This window comes from Tamandua tetradactyla, chromosome 1, assembly GCF_023851605.1.
Source record: "Tamandua tetradactyla isolate mTamTet1 chromosome 1, mTamTet1.pri, whole genome shotgun sequence".
Lineage (NCBI taxonomy): Eukaryota > Metazoa > Chordata > Mammalia > Pilosa > Myrmecophagidae > Tamandua > Tamandua tetradactyla.
The window spans coordinates 16,169,584-16,193,120 of NC_135327.1; the positions used below are offsets into that span (position 1 = coordinate 16,169,584).

A 23,537-nucleotide genomic window follows, 5' to 3' on the forward strand; every position below is an offset into this window, starting at 1 on the left:
CAGCAGGGTCTCCCGGTCAGTCCCTTTGGCCTTCATCACCGTGTGGTCTAGCGGCACAGGCCTAAGTCTAATATCTCAGTGGGGCAATAAATAAACACAGAGGGAGGGAAACTACCTGCCTTGTTTTGCACTATTTCCCTGGAGCCCAGCACAGAGCCAACCACAAAGGCTCAGCTCAGTACATGTGTTATGCACTTAATTAATAATGACAGTAATTCAATATTAAGAAAAAGAAAAGAAAATCTTCTATTCCTAGGCCTAGCCCTGTGATAGATGGTTGTGTTAGTCAGGGTTCAACTAATCAAAGAAGCAGACCCCGGAGGAGATCTATATTAAGACAGTTATTGCAAGGAAATGGCTTATGTGATTGTGAGGGCTAGCTAGTCAAATCTGAAATCCGTAGGGCAGGGTGTTGGGAAGAGCAGGCTGGGAAGCTCCTGCATGAGTGGAAGCTGCTGTTCAGAAGCAGAATCTCTTCTTCAGGGAAGCCTGAGCTCTGCTTTTAAAGCCTTTCAATCGATTAAATCAGGCCTACCAGATTATCTAGGACAATCTCTCTTAGAGTCAACTGCTGATTTTAATCACGTCTACAAAATACCTTCATAGCAATTCCTAAATTGCTGTCTGATTAGATAACTGGGGATTGTAGTTGAGTTGACGCATCCGAAAGATCCTCACAGTGGTGTACACTTATTTTCTAATCCCTTCAGACACCCTATGAAGTAGACTCTATCCCTGTAAGTCAGACTTTTTCCTTGTAACTCATGTCCTAGGAAACCGGGTATATTGCCTAGTTCATTCCACTCCTGGGATATTATTTCTAATCCTTACACTAACCCTAGTATACCCAATTTACAGAAGAGAAAACTGAGGTTCAGAGAGGTTACACAGCCAGAGAGCGGCAGAGCTAGTATGCAAACCAGGGTCTGACTGGTTGTTGTTCCTGTGCTGTCACTCCTTAGCTTGTCTGTGTGCTTTCTCATTGACAGCTGGCCACGCCAATTTGCCTCAGTCAAAATCCATCTCTTAGTGGACTGTAGGCTGCAGTCATGGTTAATCATGATGAGCTGCCACAGGATTAAGCAGATATGGACTCCATCAGTCATGGTCATGTGGGCCAATCTCAGCCTGTCACATCAGTTCCATTTCCTGCCTGAAGAAGTTTAGCTCTCTCCTGACTCCAAATCTTGGGTGCTGAACTCCACAGTTTTGTCTCAGACCTGCCTATTTTAAGTGGGCTCGCTATCTTCTCAGAGACTCAGGGTACCACACATACAAATGAAGCTGTAGATGATTCCCCTGGAATCCCACCCGTTGGTCGCAGGTCCATTTAGATCGGGGTTTTGCAACCTTGGCACCACTGCCTTTTTGGGCTGGATATTTCTTTATTGACTGGGAAACTGTTCTGTGCATTGTGAGATGTTTAGCAGCATCCCTAGCCTCTAACTACTACATGCCAGTAGGAAATCTCGGTTATGACAACTAAAAACGTCCCCAGGCAGGGTAGGGTGGTGTGTTGAGAACAACTGATCTAGGTAAGTAAGTCCCAAATTATTCCCAAGAAGCTCAGAGGCTGGCCCTGTATTTATGGGAGACAAGAGATACAGATCCAGGCTGTGTGGGGTTCTGAGGAATTGTGTGGGGACTCAATGCTTGCAGACCAATTTCTATTCCAGAACCCCCAGCGGGTGACAGCTAAAGGAAATCTAAAGAGAAAATGCAAAGAATGATTCAGAGCTCTCAGCAGCAATTGCCTCTGGCCTTGGACAGGGTTCTGGAGAAGGCTGAAGATTTACTTTTCACTGCCTTTTGTGTGATTTATTGAATTACCTTTCCAAAGTAAAGAAATAGTATTTGGTATTTGGAATTATGGAAGAATATAGGATATAAAAGAAACATCTAGAACGGTATGTACATTGCGACCTCAAATTTGTGAGAAAAAAAATACATATTCATGGGAAAAGACTGGAAGAAAAGGCATTGTATTATTAGCAGTGGTTCTTGCTTGGAAGACTTGGGCAATAGAGAAAGGTGGTCTGGGGTGACTCACGTGAGGGAATAAAAAGCCAAGTGTGGAATGTGTGCCTCGGATGGCCCAAGACATGAGTTTACATTTCACATGGATTATGGTTTTTTTATTTTAAAACTTGTCCATTTTTACTTTTACGAGAACTTCCATTCTTTGGAAAATGGTGCTAATTTTCTCTTTGTGGATATAGTAATATAGTTTCCGTTTTAAAAAATTTAATGTTTAAAAGTGAGTCAATTTAAAGAAAAATGGCAAGTCTATAAGGAGACAGGGGATACCAGGATATGGCAGCATTTGTGGAAGTGGCAGGCAAAGACTAACACTGGAGCTGTGGTATATGTTATGCATTAGGCTTCTGGGAGGGGAGTTGCAGGAAGAGCGACATCCCCATGAAGGCAGGAGGAGGAGAGGCCAAGCTATCCCTCCACACACTAAGCCCCTCCATGTCGTGGGACCCCACGTGGTGTTCTCTCTGCCCAGAATGCTGTCGCCCAGGTTCATTACCTTAACTGGCTCTTTCTCTTCATTCAGCTCAACATCAATTCCTCTGGAAGGCCTTCCCTGCCCCCCTTATTGAAAGGGGTCTCCTTCAGAGATCCGTCCCCACCACTGGTTTTGTTCCCACCTGCTGTTGATCACTCTGTCATTGTCTTTGACTGTTCCTGCGTTTTGGGGTCTATCTCCTCCGCTAGCCTGTGAGTTCCTGAAGGGCAGGTCTTTGTGTTATTCGCTGTTGTACTTGCAAAACGTAACCCAAGATTTGGAACACCCTGGGAGCTCTCAATATTTGTCGAGTAAAATGTTCTAAGTTGGGTTGTTTCCATCCCAGCCTTAGCTCTTCCCACAGGGCTGGCGTGTGCAGGGAGCCAAGGTTTGAGACAGAGAGGACACAGTAGTGTGTGGTTCAGCATCAAACACATTTATTTCACTTTTATTGAGTATACAAGAACAGAGAGCACACGCATACAGCACGGAGCACTGAAGTGTGGGAGCGCGGGTACGAGAGAGGAGAGAGGGACGTGAGGAAAGGAACAGGACAGCATTGCAGTTGGTTGGAAAGGTGCTTTTGGAAAAAAAAATATATTTAGGATGATGTTGCTCATGCAATTTCAGGCCAGTCTTGGAATGTGCTTGCAGGATTAAAAAAACTGAAACAGGTCCTGGAACTTCCTGTACCCTTGGATGGAGAAGATCCCAAAAGAGCAAAATAAGAGAAAATGAAGCTACGGAAGTTGGCAGAGTGGAAAAAAACCCTGGGGAGCATCTGGTTCAGGCCACTGATTTCCCACATGGGGAAACTGAGGCCCAAGAGGGAATGGGACTCACCCAGTGTCCCATATGAGTTAGGGGCTGAGCTGGGGTGGCTCCCCAGAACCCCCAGTGGCCCTCCTGGGACTTTCCCCACACCACCACATGGCTTTCTGGGCAGAGAGGCTGCACAGAAAGGATGAGAACCATAAAAAAAAAAGAAAAAGAAAAGTAGGCTGAAGACAGACAAGATACATTCTATATTCCCTGTGAAGAGGAGGATGGGGAGGAAATGGTGCCCTAGATTTCAGCTTCGCAGCTCCTCTCATCCCTAGTGGCACTGCTTGGAAGATCTCAGGACACCCCTGCCAGCCCACACCCTAAGCTGGTCACTGTGTCCCCTCCCACCACCTCACACCTAGAGTCTGCAGGCAGGTGCCTCTGGGGGAGCAGGTTAGAGGCAAAACCTGGAACAAAGACCCTCCCTCTGACCTATGTCCAGGGTGCTCAGGCCACCCAATTCCTGCAAAGACAGAGAGGCCCAAGCCAAATTCCAAGTGGCCCAGCAAGGATGGACCACCCCAGCTCCTTTCTTAGCCCCAAAGGAGTGAGAGCTCTCAAGTTGAGAAAGGCAAGAAGTTTCTGTAGCTCCCCCCCTGCCCCCCCCCCCCATGCTGTAAAACGAATCCGCTGCGTGGAATGCGTGGTCTAGCACCCAGGGGGCGTGGGAGTGGGGGCACCAGCCTGGCCCAGAGGGAACGCAGCGGACTCTGCCCTGTGAGCCCGGTCTCAGGTGTGGGGCTCTCTCTGCTCTCGGCCCTTCCCAGTTGCCCACAGAGGCCAATGCTATTCTGGCTTCTCGTTCTGCTTCAGGCCAGCACCAGCTGAGCAGCTAAGCAGGGTACCTTATAAGCAAGCCAAGGAGATGCCTGTAGCCTGGACCCTCTTGGGGATGTCCCCGCACAATGTCCAGAGCCGATGTGTTGGAGAGAATAAGGAAAATGCTCTCAAGGGCCAGCCATAGTAGGAGATGCTAAGGCTCACTCAACCGTCTTCCTAGGTCTCTCTCCTCCCTCATGCTTTCTCCTTCAGCCCGAGAATAGTGCCTGGCACAAGTAGGCATGCAACAGATATTTGCTGAATGAATTTACTGACTGCTTTAGAAGTAGAAACGGGAAGGTGAGACGGGACTGAAGAATGGCGAGGGACTCGCTGGGCTCAGGGAAGCGGCTAGCGGCAGGCCAGCACAGGAGGCCCCACGGGGCCAGAGAGGGATGCAAAGCTTATGACTTGGTTTTCTCCAAAGGCTTCTGTGGTCTCGAGGCAATTTCTGGGACTCTAAGGCCGCAGATTCAAAGCTTGGGTGCTGACAGAAGGGTGGGGGGTGTTTCCAAAGCCAGGGTCTCATACATAGGTGGGGCCTGTGAGCAACGCTACTTCTCGCCCTCCACCCATTCTGGAATGCAGCTCAGATGCACCGGGGCCTGTGCTCACAGCTCCTTCACCGTGGCCCAAGAAGAAGAAGAGAAGGATTCAGAATCTGGGAGCGGAAGAGGAAGGAACTGAGCTGGGAACTTTTCGAAGGCCAGCTTACAGCCGCCATCCTCTTCTGTAATTGGAAGCACTGCCTCCCTCTTGAAATGGAATGAGTTATCACCATGTCATCAGGGAAGGGCAAGACGTGGCAAAAAAAAAAAAAAAATAGGACTGAAAACCAGGGCAAGCCCCCAAGGAGGCAGGGGCCTAAACCAGGGAGGCTTCTTCTGGGGGGACCCCCCCCACAGCAGAACCCTAACTCTGGACCCCAGACCTGGCCCGGGCCACGCCCAGCCCCGGGGAGAAGGCCACAAGGACCAGCAGGCGCTGGGCGCCACTTCTGCTGCTACCTTCTTGCCACCCCCCCACCTCTCTGTGGGGGGGACCCCACCCTCCCCACCAATCGACCAGTTACAAATACCACGCACTGTTTTACTACACGGAACCCGCCAGCCCCTACCGCGAGCCAGACCCACACCCAGTGTCCAGGTCTCTCGGCCGGGCCAGGTCGGCGAGAGCTAAGAACCTGGGGACACATCGATCACAGTCAGATAACTGTAACTTTAAAATGTCAGCGTCATACTTACCAGCACTGTTTATTTTAATGTTTGTCTCCTGTTATATGTAATATACATAACTTAAAAGCACATCCATACACATCTCCTACAAGCTGCACCTTCATAATGAGAAACCATAAACAGACAATGTCGGCTTCCCTCCCCGAGGCTTGGTTTTCTTTTCTTTCCTGTTTTTTTTCTCTCTCGTTTCAAACGAGAGTCACCTGCAGTGGCCGGCAGCAGGCTGGGGACACAGAGGGTGGGGCAGGCCGAGGAGGGAGCCGAGACAGAGGATGACAACAAGACGCGAGAGAATCGAGGATGAGGGGAGGCGGAAGAGAGGAAGGTGGGTTTTGCAGCCCAGTGTTAGGACCCCAAAATAATAATCCAGTGTTCCTCCTCCTTTCTCAGTAGGGAATTTTCTTTCTTTTTCTTGGAAAATGTTTGCCTGTGAGTATCTTGCTGCTGTGACTTCTCTTGCTTTGCTGCAAAAGTGTTTTCCTTTGCATTCGAGTGGGCAACAGATACTGGAGGAGAACAAAAGGAATGTTCGTCCGCTAGAGAAGACGGGCAGGACCAGAGTCGCATTGTACTTCTACAATCATCACGGTCTGGCTTGCTTCTGTCATTCAGCAGGGGAAGGGGGCTGTGACGGGTGGTTGTTGTTTGATTATTATTATGATTTTTTTTTTCTGAAAAATCCCACCGATTCTTCAATTTGTCAGCAAAGGAAAATGCAGGTATTTAGATGTTGGTTGTTGCTGTCAGCTGACTGCCCCGCCAGCTCCAGCAGCAGTGCAAGGATGCGGTGTTTCCTGTATATACATCTATATCTATATATATCTATATATATATGCTTTTCCTTTCCCAGTCTCTCATCAGTGACAGTATGTCGCAGCTGGGTCGTCGGTGTTGTATTGGAGAATCCAGAATGAAGGCCCCTTCTTAACGGTTCTCTGGCTTGGGTTGGACCCGAAATACCAGTATCTCTTCACAGAGGTCAGGATTCCTGGGAGGCATGGAAGGGTCGGGGGATGGGGGTGCACAGAGGAAGGAAACAGAGGAGGATAAAAAAAGTGAGTATCTTTTTGTCATTCATCTTTCAACACCTGGCAAGAGGTTACTTCAGTTACCCTTTGCCATATGCCGGATATTATGGCTCAGGAGGGTAAAATGACTTGTCCAAGGCCACAAGGCCTGTAAGCGGCCACTGGAAATTGAACCTACAATCTGTCTGACTCCCAGCCCCGTGTGTGTGTGTGTGTGTGTGTGTGTGTGTGTGTGTTTCTAGGCTGGTAGTGTCTTTCACTTTGCCAACAAAAATTTTATTGAACATTTCCTTTAACACAATCATTTCTCTTATCCTCCTCATCTTTTCTCAGTTCTAGTTAGTCATGTTTGCAGATGTTCTTTTTTGTTTTAGTTTGTTTTTCCTTCTTTCCCCATGGGCTAACATTTTTAATACAGCATGCTGTATCCTGGGGATTAAAACCTCAACAGAGCAGTGTTGAATAAAGAAACCAGGGCCTGGATTCTATGTCAGATGTGCTAGACTCCAAAACTTCTGTGGTTGAGTGTGAACTCTGAAGTCAGAATCCCTGAGTTCAAATCCAGCTCTGTGATCCTGCGTGAGTTGCCTAACCTCTTTAAGCCTCAGTTTCTTCCCCTGTAAAATGGGTCCTGCATCATGTGGCATAGGGAGGAGACTAAGCAAAGGTCCAGAGGATAAAAAGTGCTGAATAAATACTGGCTCTCATTACTATTACTGTTGTTGTTGTTGTTTGTTTACCCCACACTCTTCTGTGCTCCTGGATGCCAAGGGCTAACTTTGATTGATCTTTGCCTCTCCGGTGCCCAACACTGTGCCTGGCACATGGTAACTACTCAGAAACAGTTAACAGACAGACACGGCATTCCTGTCCATTCCCACATATGAAGTCAGGTGCGCAGCACGCCATAGAAAAGGGTCACCTTCTGGCTCATCTGACAGATGGGAAAACTGAGGCCCAGAAGGACTCAAGGACTTAGCAAGTCAGTGGCAGAACCAAGATTCCTGCTTTGGAACAGGTTAATTCCCGCCCCCACCCCTTTTCTTTTCATGGGCAGGCACCGGCATGGCACGTGGAAATTCTGCCACTGAGCCACCATTGTACTGTCCCCCTCCCCCCCATGCCATTTAATTGAATTCTTGAGGGGAAGAAAAGTTCTAGGAGGCTGAGCTGGATGCTGCCCCCTTGTGGGCAGTGTGTGGGAGACAAGTCTTCTGTGAAGGAGGTGTGCCAGTGGGGGGTGGAGCTTTCTAAATTTTGGACCGAGATAACGGTGTAGGTTGCACAGCTCTGTGAGTGTAATGCATGCCAATGAATTGTACACTTAAAAATGGGTGCAATGGCAAGTTTTATGTTATTATATATTTTACCACAATTTTTAAAAAGCATTGCTTAAAAAAAAAGAATAAGGGAGTTCTATGTGTCCTGATATGGAAAGATTTTTAAGATTTATTCCTTAGGAAAAACCAAAGTGCAGAAACATTGTAAAGTATTCTACCCATTTGTGTGCAGGAAAAAAGAAAACATGAATTTGTGACTGCAAAGATACAGGGAAATGTCAGCAGGGGTTGCCTCTGAGGGGACAATGCCTCTATGGTGAACTTTTCACCATATTCTCTTTTGTTCCTTTTGAAGCTTATACAAATATATATTATCTATTTGAAATAATAAGTAACATTTAAAAAGTAAAAAAAAAGGAATTTTCTGATTCAGAGAAGAAACCGCCACCCTCTGGCCTGCCTAATCCACAAGACCTAACTACAGTCCCAAGTAGTTTTTACTTGGTGATAACTAAGGGCAAGGCATGCAGGTGGAGAGGCAAGGGAGAAACTTCTGTCTCTCCAGGGCAACATAAACAAGGTGCCCTTTACAGGAGGATCCAAAAGAGAGAGGGTGCATGGAAGTGCATGGGGCAATGGCATCACAGAGAAAACTAAAAGAGGGGCGAGGGGGAGGAGAGGAGACAGCAAAGGGAGCAGCAAGGCGGGCAGACTGAGAGACTGCGTGGCGGTGGGGTAGGCAGACGGGAGCTCTGAATGGCCAGGGGAAAATGGGAAGGCGGGGGCCCAGGGGACTGGCTGTGACTGCCTGGGAAGCATGAGGAGTGAGTTAGGGAATGGAGAAGACATGAGAAGCACGCTAGGAAAGCAAATAAACAGCCAGAGGACTGCAGCTGGAAGGCGGCTTGCTCTATCTCTTCATTTTGCAAATGAGGCAACTGAGTCTCCAAGAAGGTAGGAACTAACTCAGGGTCATACATGGGTTAGTGGAAGAGCTGGGGTCAGAGCCAGGTCCCTGGATTCCCAGCACAGAGTTCTCCGCATCAATAGTTCCTTCACCTGGCTGCACAAAGGACTCCCCTAGGGACTGAGGTATAAGTAAAGATTCCCAGGCCCTGGCCCAGGCTTCCTAAATCAGACTTGGTAGAAATAGTTTTCTCTTATCTTTATTTTACACAAGCTCCTCCAGGTGATGCAGCCAGCTCGGCAAGTGTTCTGTACCCTACTATAATGCTATCTGGGGAGGAAAGCAAGAACAAGTGGGCAACCAGGGGATAAGAGTGGCAAACACTTGCACGAAAGCCTGAGGAAGGCTGGCAGGTGGGCTCCGATGTGGCCAGCTTACACTTCTACCCCAGTGTTATCCAATAGAAATAGAATGTAAGTCACATATGAAATTTAAAATGTTCTAGCAGCTTTATTTTAAAAAGTAAAAAGAAGTAGGCGAAATTAATTTTAATAATATATCTTACTTAACCCAACATATCCAAAACTTTATTTCAACATGTAATCAACAGAACTATTGAGCTATTTAGAGTCTTTTTTTTTTCCCATACTAATCTTCAAAATCTTGCATGTATTTCCCCCTTAAAGTACATCTTAAATTGGATTAGCCAATTTCAAGTGCCCAAAGCCACGTGTGGCTGGTGGCTACCATATTGAACAGCACGGAAAGAACATTTCCATCACTGCAGAAAGTTCTATTGGACAGTGCTGGTCTGGTCCAGGAGTTAGCCAGCCTTTCAAAGTAACAAGAAAATGTTTCAGTCCTTTCTCTTCTGACATTACATTAAGGGGATAGTAATCAATGGAAGAAAAAGAAACATTCTTGTATCTTTTTAGAAAACACTGGTTCCCATTCATTGAGGGAAGAGGGCAGCGAGACCTGCTGTTACTGGGAGTCTCTGAGATGAGTATTCTTCACTAAGGTACAATGTGTGACATGGAGAAAGCACACATATTGAAGTACACAGCTTGATGGATTTTCACATGTATGTAACCCGTGTAATCGCCATCCAGATAACATTCCCCGCACCCCAGGAGGCTCCCTCGTGCCTCTTCCCCATCAATACCACATCCCAGAAGCAACCACTATCCTGGTGTTAATATTGTTGAAGTTTTGCCTGTTTTTGAACTTCATTAGCTATATGATGAATGGAATCATCCCATATCATGTACTCTTTTATGTCTGGCTTATTTGACTCTATGATGCTTGTGAGATTTTTTAACAGGTCTAATAAAATTCAATAAATTTTCAGAGAGGCCAATTCAGGCCATCACATTTTCTCAACCTTTTTGTTCTCCGCTGGCACATAAGAAGACAGAGAAATACAAGGTCCCCTCAGAGTCTGCCAGCAGGAGGCCTGAGAGGTCAAGGGTTTGTAACCCAGAAAGACAGACAGTATCAAGGGTCTCTGGTCGTCAGACCCCGAGCAACCTCCAGTGAACTGGAATGGAGAGAGAGACGAGCAGGCGTAGGTGGCATTGGGCCTGGCAGGATTCTTTCTGACTTCCAGCTAATTGGCAATGGCCACTGAGGTCACACTGGCTTCCATCTGCCCCACCTCAATCCCACTCGCAGCCCTTTCTCCCATTTTCTTACTATTTCTGAATTCACTTTTCTGGGCTGGGACCTGAGACCCCAAAAAGGCTGAGGAGCCAGACTCCCTTCCCCTCCCTGCTCTGACTCACCATGTCTAGGGAAACCACTTTACCCCTCTGAGCTGCAAACCAGAACAGAGTATCAAAGCTGCACTGGAAGACCAAGGCACTTGCTGGGTTCGCAGATGGAAGTGACCTTCAGAGACTCTTGCCGTGGTTCCCTCCTCCCACTCGGGGCTGCCGAGCCTCTGGGAAACCTTACCTGTGGCTTCTTGTCCCTCTCCTCCGGAGATGGGTCTGTTTCTCTGTATACGACAGCTTTGGTTACCAGCATGTCAGGATGCTGCAGTTTGGCTTCCTTGATGGCCAGAGCCAGGGCCTGGTGGAAAAAGAATGACAAAGTGAGAAAACACAGAATATCAGATATGGGGAGACCATGGAGACCAACTAACCCAAGCCCCTTAGTCCACAGCTGGGGAAACTGAGTCCCAGGGAGGGACGGTGGTCAAATAAGGAGTTAAAAGGAGAGACTAGAGCACAGAAATCTGGCTTCTTCCAGCTCCCCATTTGGTATCCTTTCCTTGGGGTCTCTTTGTCTGGACAGGGTCAGTCGGAAGTGGAAAGCTTCTTAGGCCCAAAGGCCCTTCAACCATGGGTGACTCAGTGCAGAGGAGACTGGGCAGTGCCACGGGGAAAAGCATTCCCTACCCATACCTGGTCTTGATCGACATCTTCATCCCCGGTAATAATGATTCGCTTCTCAATCCTTGTCTCGGAAAACCCTCCTTTCACAGTCTGCAGAGGGAGAAGGAGGCAAGGTCAGCCGGGTTGCTGCTGGGGCAGCGGCATGACAGGGCATCTATGCAAAGCGCCTCTCAAGGGTTGAATTTGAGAATCAGCAGTTTCTTTCTCTCCTGGCTGCCTCGGGTCTTTCCTTTTCTGGTTCTGGAACTTCAGACTGCAGAGCCTGACTGGGTGCCACCACTTCCTTAACTGCCAAACTGTCCCAACTAGCTCTTCCCAGCCCAGCTCAAATGCTGTCTCTGTGATGCTGGTGGGCAGGGACTCCAGTCCCTGCCTCAAGCCCCCTGAGCACCACCTGGCTCTCTCTCATGGCTCTGGGCCCCTCTGCCTTGTGCTGACCTTATCTGCACAGGCAGCCTTGCTCACTCCCTAGGTTCCAGCTCCTGGAAGCAGGGACTGTGTTCTGTTCCTCTCTGGATCCCCTCTCCCCCATTCCCCTGTCCAGTATGACCAGGGGAGGTACTGAATGCTGAACTGTTGAATGAACACATGAATGAAATGTGAATGGTGACAAGGTTCTACCTTAAATGACTCCAAACAGTACCAGAAGAGGAGATTTCGCTGTTTATATTTGTAAGCTCCACTGTCTTCTAAGTGGGTTTACTTGGATGCGAGTTGAGAAAGAGAAGATAGGGCAGGCCCTAATTGCTCTATATTAAAGGAGGGTGACAGCTGAGATATCCCAGCTGGAGAGAGAAGCCAACTGAGACCAGGACAGAAGGAAGAGGGGACCCCCAGTTGGCAGGGCCAAAAGGGGCTTTGGGGAGAAGGGTTAACTGAGCTGTGTGCTGTGATGTAAAACCTTCCCAAAAAATCTTCAGTGAAGTCGACATTGCTCACTGATGCTTTTGGTGAGGGTGGGTTCTTTCCGGGAAATGTGGAGAGGTGCCGAGTCCTGCACAGAAGCTGGCAGCGGCAGGTCTGCGGGAACAGAGGGCAGTGCTGCCTCCTAGCCTTCTCCATGTGGAGGGCGTATCAGAACCACCAGCTCCACCTGGGTCCCGCCGGCTCCCCGGCTCTCTTCCAGGTCTCCATCCGCGCTCTGCTTTCTTCCTGGTCACCCAGTCATGGACTGCATCGGCCAGCCTGTCCCTCAGCCCTATGGCCTGGCTGGCTGAGTCACTGCTGCTGCACCCAGAAACGCCTCCCTTCTTTGGCCCTTCCTGTCCATCTCCCATTCCAACTCCCAACTGGTCCAGACTCTGTCTGAGCCCCTAGGCCTGAGTTATCATCGACCTCCATAACTCTCCCTCTCCTTTCTCCCATCGACCTGCATAGGCCGGTGAACCCACTCTTCTCTCCTTAAACTTGTTTTCACAGGTCACTCACCAGTTTAGAAATTTTGACAGTTTTCCAATTTCTTAGACTCAGGCCCTCCATAATCAGATCTGTCCTACCATCTGTCTGTGTATTCTGTCTCCCCCACCTCCAGTCCGACCTCACTTCCCATAATTGTGTCCCCTACATGCTTCTTTTCAACAGAGACTCGCTTCTCCTGTTCCCTACAAACCTGTGTCACTCACAGCCGCCTCTAGCAGCCCCTAGCACAGCCTGGCTCTCTAGCATTTGCTCAGTGACTGAGAAAAACAAACACACGTAGTTTCTGCTCGCGTCTTCTGCTTTGCTTAGAATGGCTGCATCTGTCTCCTTCTCTCCCACAAGTCCAAGCTGGCTTTCCGAGACCCTACTAAAACCCCACATTTTCCAGGAGTCCCTTCCTGACTCTTCCGGAGCCCCCTTACCTCACCTCCCTCTAAGTTCCTCCAGCACTTACGATGCTACGATGCGTAAGGCACGAATGCACGAATGCACCGCTCACAGCTACTACAGAGGAGGTGCCCGCCTACCCCAGCCCCAGCTAGCTGCAAACATTGTCTGTGGACAACACATAGCGCAGAACAAAGCACACAGCACTCAGAAAGGGGGACCGCCACGGGATCCTGTGTCCACTCTACAGATCAAGAAGCCAAACCACAGCCAGGGTGTGTGACCTTCGCGAGCCCCCAGCCAGGCTGGGAGCCGACGGAGCCCTGCTGCTACTCACTTTGGTGACATGGGTGGTGGTGGAGGTGGAGAGGGTTTCCGCGGTGGCGCCGTAGGTGCTGGTGAGGACATCTTTCCCGATGATCTGCAGAATATAACCACCCCCCGCCCCAGGCGCCAGGTGAGGACGCTGGACTCTGAGGGCTGGGTGGGTGGGGGAGACCAGGGAAGTGCGGGGACCCCGTGAAGGGGGAGTTAGGGAACCAAGATGCTTCTAAGCACGGAGTCGAAGAATTCAAGAATAGTAGAATCTTTAAAATCCCAGACCCATACAATTCTCAAACTCTGGAATCTCAGATCCAGAGGCCTGGAATCCTAGCAGCACCCTAGATTTTAAGGATCCTGGAACCTTAGAAGAATGAACAAAGGGACCCAAGGTAGGAAAAGGCATCCTCCTGATTCTCCAACCTGTCAGAGCCGGGAACACGAGCTCTCCAGGGTTAGACAACGAGAACAACAGGCTTGGAGAATATGAGACCTGCAAGAGACCCTACAGTGACAAAGTCACAGGGGTAGCTGCTGACACAGCCAGGTCCAGAATCCAAGCCTCTGGACTCCTCATCCAGTGCTCTGAGTAGCAAGGCTAGTAAAGAGAGCAGATGCCAAAGAGCTGTCATATGAACCACCAAGGCAAAGGGCCGCTTTACCCCCCATGCCACCACAGCCCTGCTTAGCCGTGTGTGGGCAGAGGGGCAGCTGACAAGATTCTGGTGATCACCAGAAGCCCCACAGGCACCTGAAAATGATCCAGCTTCTGGGTGCCACACTCAGGACAGCAGCCTCTGGGCCCAAGCAGCCCTGGCTGTGCACCAGCCGTGACCTGAGCCCACCTGCTCAATGGGGAGCCCCCTAGCCTGAGCTGGCCCTGCCCACTTACCGGAGAAAGAGAACGGATTTCCATGGCCACCGTCTGTGGACCTGGGATCATGGCAGCTGCCCCCTTCCCGGACTTGAGACTGTTCTCCTGGGGAAACAATAGTGCTCAGATCGCCAGGTCTCAGGTGGGCAGGCCCTGGGACGGCCGCGACACCCTCAGGGCCGCAGGGGTGAGCGGGTAACAGAGAACTGAGGCATCATTCAGTTCAGTCTCCTTTCTCTCATGCATGCTCGCTCACAAGCTCATTCATTCAACAAACACTGAGCGCCTGGCCTTAGGGACACTGTGGTGAACAAGACACAGGCTTGCTCTCTGGAAAGCATCAACACAGGGGCCGAGACGGTCAGGCTCTCATCCTCACCTGCCCCATTGCAGCTCCGCTTCCTCTCTATGGGCCTCCCGGATTCACCTGTAAAAGGGGACCCCGTCCCCCCTCCCATAGAGTCCTTCTGAGGCTGAAAGAGGAGAAAGGGCTTTGCAAACTGAAATCTGTAGGATAAATGGAGGCGCCTAGGCTGGCTATTTATACGACAATAGCTCCTGTTTTCCAAATTCTCACTCCGAGCTGGCATTATACTAAGTATGTGACATGCATTATCTCACTTCATCCTCAAAGCAACCCTGGGAGATGGTTTTTAATATTGCTGGTTTACAGATGAGAGCCTGGAGTGCCAGAGGATGCAAGTGGCCTGACAGCACCCACCCACCCGTCCTCCAGCAACTCAGAGACCGCCTGGATTCAAACGCACGTCTGTCAAGCTCTAAGCCCAACGCGCTCTTTCTGCAATGGCTCTGTGCCCGCAGAGTTCCTGCTCTTGAACCCACTCTCCTGGTTCTACCTTCACGTCTAACTGCTTGCTCAATTCAGCCTCCTCAGGATCTGGCTGGATATTCCTGGAGTTTTCCCTGGTCTCATGGCCCCACTCCTGGCAAGCCCAGCCTGCATCTTCCTGCTGCCTCCGGGACTATGTCGAGACACAGTCTTGTCTGTCCAGGGTCCCTGTACACCCTGCCGCACCTCAGTGGATGGATCCAGTCCCAGCGTGCATTCCTAGCTCTGGACCTCTGCCTGCTAAGGGGCCAGTCTAAGGAACAAAGACCCTGTGCCTTTTCCCCGCCTACTGTCCAAGTACTACTTTTTTGATTCACCTGGAGCCCCAGAATGTGACCCAGTAGCAGGCCTCAAAAAGGCGGCTATTTTCCTGACTTTGGAAACAGCCACTAGCCATCGTGCCCCACTGTCTCTCGGGGACATTGTCCCCTAAAACCTCTCTCACCGCTCCCTCTTTTCCAGGGCAAAGCCTCACCTCCACCTTCACTCTGAAAACAAAGGCCACCGATGGGAACAGAGGTCATTCAAGAGCCTGGACATTTTCCCCTGGAAATGCCCCCCTGGTCCCTCAGACTCAACAGATCCAAACTGGAATTCTCTGCTTCCCCCACCTCTGACACATGCCTGCCCCCAAACCTGCCCCTCTGACTCTAGGGCTCTCTGTTTAGATCAGAGATTCTCACACTTGGAGGGCTCGTGAAAACACAGATGGCTGAGCACAACCCCAGAGTTTCTGACTCAATAGGGGGTGGGGTCCGAGGATTTGCCCACAAGGATCCCAGAAGCACACTTTGAAAATTGCTGAGCAAGGGACCAGGACCACCAGCCCAGCCTCCCCTCCTGTCACCTGAATGTTCCATCAATGATAACATCCTGGATCTTTCTCCGCCCCCCGGGCACCCCTTGACTGTGTCTTCTTCTCTGCACCCACCTCCTTGCACTCTAAGCCAGTTCCCTGCCTTCTCTTTTTCTCTCTCCCAGTGGCAGGTGGGCCACAGAGCTCAGTGACACTATCTCCTTGTGCTGGATTCACAGTGCCGGGTACAGGACATCACATGTCGTGGGCGTTCAATAAATATTTGTGGAAGGAAGGGAGGGAGGAAGGACACAGGGAGAGAGGGAGGGAGGGAAGGAATTTTGACTCCAGTCCATGCTCTGCACAGGTTGCTAAAGTAATCTTTCTAAAACACAGAAACATAACTGGTGAAATCATGTTCCTACTTGAAAAAGGAAAGTTATCTCCCGCTGTCTCCGGAATGAAGCCTGAATTTTTTACATGCCATCCAAGGCTGTTTGAACTCTGGCCCTAGCCTTCCTTTCCGACCCCTTCTCCCCACACGTGGCATCTCACAACCCTGACCACTAGCCTTTTCCCCAAATGTCGTGCTCCCTCACATCCCTGCCTTTGCACCCGCTGGTCCCAGGGCCTGGGGAAAGCCTTTCCCGGCTCTCCTGGAGGAGGCATCGCCCACCCCATCCTCAAGGTCTCTATCTCCAGCTCCCTGAGATAGAGACCTTGAAGGCAGGGATACAAGCATCAGCAGTTCACATTTCAGACCATTTCCTGTGTGCCAGGCGCTGTGCTAAGGGCTTGGCATGGATTACTTTATCTCATCCTCAGATCAGACCTTTGCGGCATGTGCTATCTCTGCCACTCCCAACCCCTTTTCACAGAAATGAGGGCTGAGATGTTCAGGCAGCTTCCCCAAGTCCATCCCACCAGGAAGTGGGAAAGCTGGGCCTTGTTCACCACTGTGTGCCCGGGACCTAAACACAGGGGCACAACACATTAACGACGCTCAGGGACTATGTTTTGAATGAATGAACTCTAGCAGGCAGTATCTTTTCTTCGACTCCGTATCCCTGTATCGGGCAAACAGTAGAGACCAAGAAATGCTTTTGGAACAGATGAATGGATGGATGGGCGGATGGATGATGAGTAAAGGAATGATGTGAACTGCCTGCTCACCATAAGCACAGATTTAAACGTGGCCTATAAACATCCTGATGCCACAGCGTATGTAGAGGAAGAACTCAGTGACCAGGGGACCATGTGCGATCTGGCAACTGGTTTGGGTTTATTTCTTCTAAAATCTTTGTTTACTCGGAACCTACCTGCTGGGTAGTCTAAATCAATGTAATTATCCTCCTATGCATTTATCAGGGGTTTGGCAAGAGAAAGCATCTGAGAACAACTCGCAACAGCTCAGGACAGATCTGGGCCAAGCCCTGGTACCTTCTCCAGCCCTAGCCCCGAGTGGCTGCTGTCCCTCACGGGCAGGATAAGGGAAGAAGGCAGAGCTCCTGAGGCTGAGAGTGGGGCTCCGGAGTCAGACTGGCTGGGCTGGACCTGGCTCGGCCACTGTTCAGCTGTGCAACTTCGGGTAAGTGATTTCACCTCTCTGAATCTCAGTGTCCTCATTTGTAAAGGGAGGAGCAAAAAAGTATCTACTTCACAGTTTTTTTGCGAGGACTCAGTGAGATAACCATTCAAACTTCTCAGCACATTGCCTGGCACCATAACTCATGTGCCAGATGCTCTCTGTTCTGTTTTGTCATCAAAGAATCTTGTCTTGGGTGGGCCACGGTGGCTCAGCAGGCAGAGTTCTTGCCTGCCATGCCAGAGACCCGGGTTTGATATCTGGTGCCTGCCCATGCCAAAAAAAGAATCTTGTCTTACTGACCCGTGAACCAGGCAGGGTGGGCATTATTCCCATTTTACAGATGAGGACACCCGAGGCCAAGAGAGGAAAAGGACCTTCCTTCATGGGTCAGACAGGAAAGAAGCAGCAGAACCACAAGCCCCCCTCAGGAGGTGCTACAAAATCCCGAGTTTCCAGATTAGTTCCACTGTGCGCCACCTGCTGGCCAAGGCAGGGAAGTGGCCTGAGACATGACAAAACGCGCAGCCAGCAGGGAGGTGGGTCCTCAGGAAGGGCTTTCCAGATTCACCTGCACAGTCCCCATGCGTTACCATTTATCAAATAACAATATCCCCTCCCACCACCTCCTCCCTCCTGTGGCCGAGATGGTCCAAATAACGGAGGCCCAGGGATTCCACATTCCACATTATTCAGTTTGGAAAACTGAGGTCTGAGGGTGCAACTCAATATACATAACAAGAGGTTTGACTTTCGATCCCTCGCCTGACCCAGTGAGGGGGAGTCCCTGAAGCTGCTGGGCAGTGTGCGCATGTTACCCCGCTGCTTTGCAGGGAGGGAGAAGCGGGAAACGGAGGCCTGCTGGGTCCTACTCACCATGGTGGTAGATATGGTCTCCGTGGTGATGGAGGGAGCAGGTGAGAAGATCTCCTTTGCCCCTAGCGCACTGCCATCAGCCTGCCGGCCAGAGGAGGTGGTGTTAAAGGGTGGCGGGCCACGTCCGCCCAGAGGGCTTCCGGCACCAGCACCCGGCCTCTGAGAACACACTGATAAGCTGGGTGAATGCAGGTGCTGGGGGGCTGGGGAGCGGGGGGGGGGGCAAAAGGGGGTGTCCACACACACTGAATTACAGAAAGGCCTCAGAGCACCCCAGTTTATTTCAGCCCTCTTGTCTGACGAAGGAAAAAGAATCCAGGACAAGTGGGAAATTTTACCCGAATTTAAATGCATGTATCCTTTCACCCTAGCAATCCCAGGACTAGATATTTATCCTTTGGATGTCAACTTTGAAAAGTGCACCAAGAACTATGAACAAGGAAGCTCCCTGCAGCATTGATCATTAACTGCGAAAGATAAAAACAGCCACAGGGTCCATCCATGGGGCATTAGTGAAAGAAACTAGGAGTCACCCCCCACAAGGGACTAAAAGATTAAGGTAGGTTAATCTTTATGACGAACAGATAAATCACTAAGACAATTGTTAAGGGGAAAAAACAGAACCAGGTACGAAAGAATGCAATTGCTTTTGTGTAAAAATTTTAAATAGATAGAAATGTAGGTATATGTAATCTTTTTGGGGGGGAGGGGTGAATCTTAAGGAAGTTTTCACTTTGTTCTGTTTGATTTTTATAATTGTGAATTTTTGTCTTGTTTTTATGTCAATTAAGGGTTCTGGGTTGTAGGATTTGAGCCACTTGTAAGTTTCTTCTTTATACTTCTCTTTATGAAAAAAGACATGAACATATCATTGACAACACAAACAGGCCAGAGAGGGAAAGCGGCTTCCTCGTGGGATCACAGATTGTCAAAATCAAGAGTCATGACTACTGCACTCGGCAGCCTCACAAAGCCCCTATGCAGGGTATTAAAGCGGGAGGGAAAAAAAAATTCTAGCAATGACACAATTGTCCATGTTGTGTATGTTTATTTCTTTTTTCCAGCTCTTTAGACAAAGAATTTGCCCTGGTGTCCAGGACAAGAACAGCCCCCAGAACTGCAGCCGTTCTGGCCGGGGAGAACCAAGAGGGCACCTCTGCAGTCTCAATTTTCAAAGTTTAAAAAAAACATAAAGGAACTTAGGAAATGCACTGTGAGTATTGTACCTGTGTCTATTCAGGACAGCTTTCTCCAGGGTGCTATGGGCCCTTCTTCTGGTTGAGACAAATGATTTTTGATTTTCGGTTTGTTTATTTTGCCAATCTGATGTAGAACCCCCATGCATAAAAAGTGATTCAAGGTGAGCTGTTCCGATTCAAGCTGGGTTGAGGACCAATCCCTCTTCTCTCCCAAAGCAGCCCCTGGGATCATTCAAGAAATCTCTCCAGCTCCTTCAAACCATCGGAAATCCCTGATCCTAACCCACTGTCCTTACAATAGTCCCAGCAGGAAGGGGGAGAGAGGATCGTTTCCATTTTACAGATGGAGAAATGAAGGCTTTAGGAGGTTGTGATATGCCCAGGACAAGAACCCAGGCCCCTGAGAGTGCAAGAAAGAAGCTGAGACTCAGAAGAAACATGGGGGTTAAGACGGGGGTCTGGGGGAGCTCAGGTGGGAAGGTCGAGGGGCCTGGCCCCGGCAGTGGAAAACCATGCTCGGGGGCCCTGGAAGGCCCGGCTTACCTGGGTGGTGTCCCCAGCGGTGCCTCTGGTCTGCAGTACGGCCTCCGTCTCGATCTTCTTTCTGATGGCCAGGCTGCTCACAGTCATGGTTTCCGTCTTCACGGGCTGCAGGGAGATGAGCGGAACGCTCCATCACTCAAGCCCTGGCCCTACTCCCACCCACAGGCAACTGCGGCGGAGGCCCAGCAGGTCATCTCCCACCCCTGCTGCCAGCCCAAGTCCGTAGGGGGTGCACAGGCCATAGGCCAGGGCAGAAGACGCACGGTGTGGAGTCAGCGGCAAACAGCCCGGTAGGTAAGCCAGACTCACTGCCAGCTCCCAGCCAGGTCCGGCCGTGACCCCACACCCTGCAGCCTCAAGGTGGCTACAGGCTGGTGTCTTCAGCTACCATAAAAGACCATTTCTGTTATCCACTTAATAAGCTCTATGCCAGGCCTGATGTCAGTCTTGCTAAATGATTTCAGTGTTATGTTCCCAGCAGTTTCATTTGGATTATTCTTTAGAGCAGGAGCCACATACTCGACACCTATCAGGGCCAGGCAGGAGATGCAAGTGAGTGAGACGGACGTGCTGGGGTGGCCTGGAGAGCATGTCAGGTTTCCCTCTGATGTGGCGAACTGCTGCCATACAAGAATGCAAGGCTCTGAGCTGCCAGTTCTTCTGGGTTTTAAAATGCTATTTGTAAAAATCTGGATTTATATTCAATGTCTTTGTTTTTTAAAGCAGGGTTAGGGAAAACACATTTGCTGGCCGGATCTGGTTTGGGGCCCCCCATTTACAACCTCTATTCTAGGACTTAGGTTAAATGATCAGTTTGTTCTGAGTCCTTCTTCCAGCATGGGTCATGGCGAGCCACGCCCACTCCCACGTGGGAGCCGAATGAACAAGGGAAAGCTAGCGAGTCAGCTGCTGGGATGGTGGTGGTAAGAGAGGGATGCTTACAGCTAGTTGTAATCCTAAAACCTAGCGCTGATTCAATTAATAATCTATTAAGTGCCTGCTACGTGTTAGGCTTAAGCTAAGAGTTGGTCCCTAGCTCAGAGGGCTCCACCTGACTACTTCGGATAACGTGGAAGCAGAGGCATTACAGAGAAGGGGGGGGGGGCTGTGGAGGGAGTGAAACTTCTGCCCAGAGCAGTCGGGAAAGCATTTGCTATGGAACTGATATCTGAACTATGTCCTGGAACATGACAAGTTTGAAAGGCAGAAAAAGGGAGAAAAATCTTCTACCCAGAGGGAACAGCATGGAAGGAAAGCCCTGAGTGAAGAAGCTCGTATTTCAAAGTTGGGAACCTGGGGGAAAGGGGAACGTGAGGGCAGGTAGGCTGGGGCCGGAAGAGGTGAGTGAGCATGGGAATAACGTGAACAAGATGTGCTGTGAGCCGCTGTGCAGCTCTGCAGAGGAAGGACACACAGCAGAGGCCCAGACACAGCCCCTCCTGGTGGCCCCTCAGTTGAGATGCCTCCTCTTCTGCAGGAGCTTCCACTACTACCCTGAAGACCCAGGGCAAGATGGAATCAAACGCCTGACCCCTCCCCAGGGACAGGAGAGGAGCCTGGTCCTGGATCAGGAACAACCATCCAACTTGCAGACTGCAGGAGCTGCTGAGTGTCCGTCCGCAAGCACATGCTCCCCGCGGGTGCCATGCAGCAGGCAGGGAGAAGAGGAGCTGAGAGGACCAGCCTGCCTCCCGCCCTTCCCTCTCATCATCACGTGGCCCCAGGCAAGCGATGGGGTCTCAGGGTTAGAAAACGTTGTGTGTTTCGGGAAAACTGGCACGGCAGACATGCGCACACAGAACCATGCTGTTCTCATGCAACGTGGGACAGAGCTTCTGAGGCGGGACTCGGGGCCGCGGGCCTGCCGCCAGGTCTTCTCACACGTGGCCCAAGGCCCTCTGAGCATGCAGTGCCGGGAGGAGACGTGGGGGGCCAGGCCTGGGGTTCCAGGGAGCTCCACTGTACCTCAAACTGGGGCATATCCGGGGTGGAGCACGCCCCTCGAACCGGGCTGTCCTCGATGCCCCCAGACTCGTCATCCTGGCTGGGGCCCCCCTTGCTGAGATCCCGGGAGAACACCAGGCCCTCCGTCTCCGAGTCACTTCTGTCTCGGTCGAGCTCCGGCAGGCTGCGGGAGAAGTCCTCAAAAGCGCTGCCGTGGTAGTCGCCGATGACCGTGAAGTCCACCTCGGCCTCCAGGCTGGACGTGGAGCTGACCGTGATGCTGGAGCACTTGCGCTCGATGGCCAGATGGCTGTCCTTCAGGAACGCCGCGTCCCTCTCCAGGTCCGGGTCCTCCTCGCCGGGGTCGCTGTCGGGGGCCCTGGGACGCGGTGGTTTGACTTTCTCCTCCGAGCCCTCCCTCAGCCCTGCTCTCTACGGCCAGACAAAATCAAAGGAATGGGGGAGTGGGGTAGGGGGAGAGGGAGAGAGAGAAATCAAGACGGTGAATGTCAGAAGAATTCTCGGGGCCAGGTCGACGTCCCAAAATGGAGAGCAGGTCAGGAAAAGAAAAACGCCCCCAGGAGAGGTTCCTTAAGGTCATAATCAGTTTACAAAACCAAAACCTTTCCAAGAGCAGGAAGGTTCCTCTCTGAGGGTCCCGCCAATCCAGGCACTGACGGCAGAAGCAGGGACAAAGCCAACATCCCGCCAGCTGGTCCTGGGCAGGACACGCTGTCCGAGGTTTGGAGCTCAGAGCGGATGGAAAGCGCATGGTGGGAGAGGCAGGGATGGCGGCCTGGAGCTCAGACCCATCCGTGCAACAGGGCATCGAGAAACAGAAAAAACGGAATTCAGGGAAACCCAGGAGGGGGAAGGCAGGTAGGCGGGAGCCAAGAGCTTTGAGGAACAAAGAGGAAGCAACAGGACTTGTCAATTGCACTGAGACTCTGGGGGAGGTGTCGGCATCCTTTCGAGGAAGGTGCCATATGGGGCGAAGAGGCCCTCTGGGCAGGAGCTCCCTAGGGGCCAGGGGCTGCACCAGTTCCCTCCTGAGCTCTGGGTGGGCTACATCAGGGAGCTTCTGGTTCCATCAGTGTAACTGACAACAGCAGGCCCAGGAAATGCCTAAGGAGAACCAGCAACTGTTGTCTGACATACATACCCCTCCACTGGCTTGCACGCATGTTTTTGGCTGGTTCATGACTTTTTTTTTTTTTTTTTTTTTGATGGGGGTAGTACATCAACTACTACTGGGAATCGAACTCGGGTCTCCCACATGAAACCACTGAACAACCCGGTGCACCCATGACATTCTCTTTTAAAACCAACCTAACACCCATGAAAGATTTTTCAGTACTTGGCTTCAGGTTCTAGAGATTCGGGATACTCAGAGATTCCCTGGCAAGGAGCAGAATGTCCTAAGCGAGCCTCCAGTTAGCTGGTTTCTGGAAGGTTCAGAGGTGGGAGGAACACATTCCAGACAAGCCAGGGTTGAGCAGCCACAGGACGTCCCGCCAGGGGTGGGAGGGGCCCTCACGCAGCCACGCAGCCTTGCCAGGTGAAGACGGCAGGGGTCACCGGGGCAGCAAGGAACTGCAGAGACCTGAGGGCCGGAGGGGCTGGCGAGTCTCAGGCGCCCTCCCTTCCTGGGAGCAGTCACTGCTAAGCCGGTGATGCGCTTCTCTTCCCTGATCCCATCTCTGGATTTGTTCTGGATTAGAGAAGATGGTTAGTCTTA

The 23,537-nt window shown here is 50.8% G+C and overlaps 1 protein-coding gene across 12 annotated transcripts in view; it reads right to left on the bottom strand.

Annotated features, from left to right (window-relative positions):
* Positions 1-2,932: 2,932 nt before the first annotated feature.
* Positions 2,933-23,537, bottom strand: part of EPB41L1 (erythrocyte membrane protein band 4.1 like 1) — a 117,656-nt gene continuing 97,051 nt past the window's right edge. For 8 of the 12 annotated variants that reach the window (XM_077169768.1, XM_077169761.1, XM_077169741.1 and 5 more), the window contains 8 exons: positions 21,821-22,231; positions 19,856-19,960; positions 18,114-18,194; positions 14,025-14,111; positions 13,149-13,232; positions 11,015-11,095; positions 10,563-10,679; positions 2,933-6,379 (listed from right to left, as the gene is read on the bottom strand). In XM_077169768.1, coding sequence (XP_077025883.1) covers positions 6,371-6,379; positions 10,563-10,679; positions 11,015-11,095; positions 13,149-13,232; positions 14,025-14,111; positions 18,114-18,194; positions 19,856-19,960; positions 21,821-22,231 — 975 coding nt within the window. In that variant the 3' untranslated portion in view covers positions 2,933-6,370. Of the gene's footprint in view, positions 6,380-10,562; positions 10,680-11,014; positions 11,096-13,148; positions 13,233-14,024; positions 14,112-18,113; positions 18,195-19,855; positions 19,961-21,820; positions 22,232-23,402; positions 23,511-23,537 lie in introns of all 12 variants that reach the window. The other 4 variants (XM_077169827.1, XM_077169821.1, XM_077169838.1 and 1 more) reach the window with 3 other exon arrangements.